Raw genomic sequence first — 4,261 nt, 5'->3', positions numbered from 1 at the left:
CATCAGGTGTGGACACTCAGAGGCCGTATGGTTGGATAAATTTCAGGATTTGGTTGATGTTGTGACCAAGTTTTGGTCACTTGTTTTACACAACTATTCAGCTGAAAGAGCTGATAAAAAAGCTGATCTGCTGGTTTTTATTGAATATTTCCTGGTTGTTCAAAAAGCATCAAAGACTTTCCACCATAAGGTGCCTGAGATGAAGTATGAATGAAAAATGTTAAGGTTGGATTTTTCGTAGATTTTACAGTCAAGGATTAATTTTCGTCCTTTATGTAGGCCTTTACAAAGGGTATAAATGAGCTTGGAGAGTCTGTAAATTTTGACTGACCTCTAGAGGACCGTGAACTAAACCTCCACTGACCTCTGCATCAATAGTACTGGAAGAAGAAGTGTCAACTTACCTGATTACCCTAACCAGCTCGTGAAAAGCCTGGTCTACGTTCATACGGATTTTAGCTGAAGCCTCCATATATGTGACTTTTAGCTGTCTGGCCAGCTGCTGGCCCTCTTCCTGGGTTACCTGGGGTGAGAGATAGCACAGAAGATTGAATCGTCAAAAAAACAGCCCAGAAATCCTCAAAATAAATATTACAGACTCCTCAGACAACCAAATAGTTCAACAAAACATCTACAAATGTGAATAAAAAGCTGATTTTAGTTAGTGTTGCCAATTGTTAACTTGACTAACTTGTATGTGAGCATTCTTTAGAGCCACCTTTATATTGTAATGTCCGAAAAACAGATATTTATGTGAGTTTTTTATTACAAATGTGTATTATATAAATAGAAAAATGGGACGCAGGTTATAAGATGGCAGTAGGTGGGTATGAATTCAAACTGCAAATGAAGCAACTACAGTATTATCCACATTTATGCGTCAAATCATATACCTAGGTTTTATTTAGTTTTACAAAAAAATTAACACAAAATAAATGCAATAAAGAATAAGCTTTAGGTTTATGCAGGGTGGTATTTCTTAGTGTTCATAAATTTACTGAATAGGGATTAGCAATCAGCGCAGATCGAGGGAAAATTGCCTTAATTTTCTCTCCTGCCTGCTGATTGGTGCAGTTCCAGTATTTAGAAATGGATAAAAGTCTGGCAGCCACGCTCTTTTTAACCAATAGGGGGTGGTGTGGATTCACCAGAAGAGATGATGATTGGCAGAATACCAAAAGGGAGAAGATTCATCATTTCATCACACCCCCTTCTTCATCAGTCCTCCCTTCCTGACACTAGAGTGTCAACAGAATCTCTCAACATCCTGTTGCATCTCTAAACCAAGCTTGCAGCTGCAACACTCATGCTCGAAAGCCTGCAAATCCGAATCCCTCAAGCCGCATCTCCTCGGATGATAAAAAGCACGTGTGTGTTTCGTCCGTAGGCGGGTTCAGATCTCTCCAACCTGTTGGACTTACTTGTCTCTGCAGCTCCAGATCTGCCTTGTTGCCTACGAGGATCATGGGGAATTCATCTCTGTCTTTGACTCGCAGAATCTGTCTTTGGAATTTGTAGATTTCTTCAAAGCTGCAAATCAGATGGCGAGGACCGTTACATGTGTGTAAAAAGGCATACATTCATCTCCTAACAATGCAACAATTAAAAAAAAAGAAAAAAAGAAAAGAAGCATCCCCACCCACACACATGTAGACACACGAACAAAACCGTCGAACATGAGTGTGGGGTTATCTCTGCAGGGATAAACATGCCAGTTGAGACGGGGGGGGGGAGTCTGCCTGACTATTACAGCAGCGCAAAATATTTTTATCCGAGGCTCTGCCTCCCTCTGCCTGACCCGACTGTTGCCCCACTATAATACAGATGGCATGTGATGGCAGGCTTTCAACTTTACAGCAAATAAAAATGTCAGTCTGGGAGGGGAAAAAAAAAGAAAAAAAAGAAAAAGAAGAGCAAAGAGGCAGAATGTAACCACAAAGCCGAGACGGCATTCCAGTCGTGTTGAGCACATAGTAAATCTGGTAAGACTTGACTAATATAAATGGAGGAAGGAAAGACTGTTTACAACATAAACATTGGGAGGGGGCTTAGGGTGGGAACAAGGGAATGCAGCTTACTGTGCTGCTGTGCAGCAGACATGACACAAGGGATGGGCAGCGAGAAAATAAAAGAAAGAAATGAAAAAGAAAAAATTTAAATCCAAATCCTGAACAAGTAGAAACTCTTCTTTTTTTTTTTCTTCTTTTTTTTTTTTTTACCTGATCTAGTCTAGACAGTAATTAAAGCCCCTCTAAACAGAGCATGTCGTGCATGAAGGATTCACCTGAAAACAGTTTGGCCGTGTGCGTTTTGCAGCCTGTTTCCTCCTTTCGCCTCATTAATGCTGCCCGAGCTCGTGCGGTGGCAGCGTAAACACACGCATCGGTGTCACAGCTGTCACATTTGCAACAAAGCAGCAGGTGGAATAAGTTATGCTTTCGTTTCAAACCCACCTGCTCCTTGCCAAACCAGGCAGGGGGTGAGAATGACGGTTTCAATATGATGCGCTTTGTATCTTCGGCGACCTGATTTCAAAGCAGCTTAAAATGAAGGCGCCTGAAACAAAGTTTAGCAACAACCGCGTGAGGCTTTTAAGGGGACCGTTTGTGCCTGACAGTGTTGTCAGTATACACACACACGCATGTTTTGAGTGCATACAGCGCCGGCCAAATTTATTAGGACCCCTGGTACGATAAACGTGCAAGAAGCCTAAATGTATGTTTATGTTTTATTGAAGTGGAGTCAGGTCCAACAGAACCATCAAGAGAACTACAAGATTTAATTTGATTATAATTATTTACAGGAAAAGAAAATCCCCATCATTAACAAATATAATAAGGACCTAATAAGGATTCTGACTTCCTTTTTTTCTGTGTTATATTTAGTAAAAATAAAATCTGACTTGATTTGATTTGGTAAAAATACAATAAAACAATTCTGATGTGACTCTCCCTTCAAGTAAATGTATTCAAGTTAAATTTTTAGCAGTAAAATAATTAATCCTAAGTTTTTTTTCTCCACAACTTTATGAGGGTGCAAAAAAAGAAAACAAAGAGCAAACTGACTCCCGAGTCTTTCCCTGTACCTGAATTTGTTTCCATGCATCTGCGCACACATGCTATTGTTTAAGCAGTAGGTAGGCTTTTAATAGAAGTCTAAGGTAAGTGTGTAGGTGAATTAAACGAGAGCAGGGCGAGGACAGGAAGTGTCGAGAACAAAAGCGAATGACAACAAGAACAACAGCGAGGTCCGGAAGCCGGAGCAGCAAAAGTTGGTGTCGATGCCAAATTCATGGTTCTTGTAGTGGAAAGAGTGTGCAGATGTGAAAAGCACACAGCGCTTTACAAAAAAAAAAAAAAAAAGTGTGCGTGTGCTTGCTCAAAGTGAAAACTGTCACCTACCTTCCTCTGTCAGTGACTGAGAAGACGAGCAGGAAGCCCTCCCCTGTCCTCATGTATTGTTCTCGCATGGCTCCGAACTCTTCCTGTCCAGCCGTGTCGAGGACTGCACAGCGGCAACACGTGCACACACATTAGCAGAATACACCGCTCAGAACCAGCGCCTCATCAGACGAGGCAAAAACAAAACAGAAACGAGCAAGCGGTCGAAAATGTGCGTCTTTGCATTTACTCTGGCCGTGTTTGTTCTGCACTTACTGTCCAGCCTGGCCGGCCTTTCATCAATCACGCACTGCTTGGTGTAAGAGTCTTCGATCGTAGGATCATAGTCGGTGACAAAGTATGACTGCATGAGAGAGAGACAGAGAGAGAAAGAGAGAGAGAGGAGAGGACAAAACAGACGACATGATTATTTAAATCCAGTTGACATCGCAGATGATTCTCAATAAATTACAACGTCAGAATGTTTAGTTTTTTCAGCAAGTCGATATTATTGATTTTTTTTTTTTATTCCGGTTCATTTTTATGGCTTTGGTTTACAGCTAATAAAAAAACAACAAAAAAAAACCTAATTTTCTCAAAAATTGTGCATAGGTCCAATAAAAACAAATATTTAATACAGAACTGTCAGCCAACTATAAAGTATCCCCATGTATTGTATAAGATATTTACTCACTACATTGTCCAGAGGCTCTTTTTGCATAAATGACTGAATCAGTGACTCCAACCACAGCCCAGACTTGTGACTCTCCCCCAAATCCTTAAATATTTACAACCCTCCTAAGCCTCCAGTTATCCATGTTGATTGCGCACCATTATCTCTACCTCACTTTTTTCTTCCATTCAACTTTCCGATAACATGC

General features: G+C 40.7%; 1 protein-coding gene across 1 annotated transcript; it reads right to left on the bottom strand.

The window, feature by feature from the left end:
- Nucleotides 1–384: 384 nt before the first annotated feature.
- Nucleotides 385–3,801, bottom strand: LOC106942398 (ras-related protein R-Ras2-like; the record flags this gene model as incomplete). Its single annotated transcript, XM_015025664.1, has 4 exons — nucleotides 385–523; nucleotides 1,422–1,530; nucleotides 3,402–3,504; nucleotides 3,657–3,801. Coding segments are annotated over 4 exons (480 nt in total), but the record flags the coding sequence as incomplete, so codon positions are not given.
- Nucleotides 3,802–4,261: the final 460 nt, after the last annotated feature.

The sequence above is a fragment of the Poecilia latipinna genome, unplaced genomic scaffold (genome assembly GCF_001443285.1).
Source record: "Poecilia latipinna isolate Pla-1442-1.1 unplaced genomic scaffold, P_latipinna-1.0 Scaffold4248, whole genome shotgun sequence".
NCBI lineage: Eukaryota > Metazoa > Chordata > Actinopteri > Cyprinodontiformes > Poeciliidae > Poecilia > Poecilia latipinna.
Note: the sequence above shows the minus strand (reverse complement) of the source record. Positions and strands in the feature narration are given on the sequence as shown.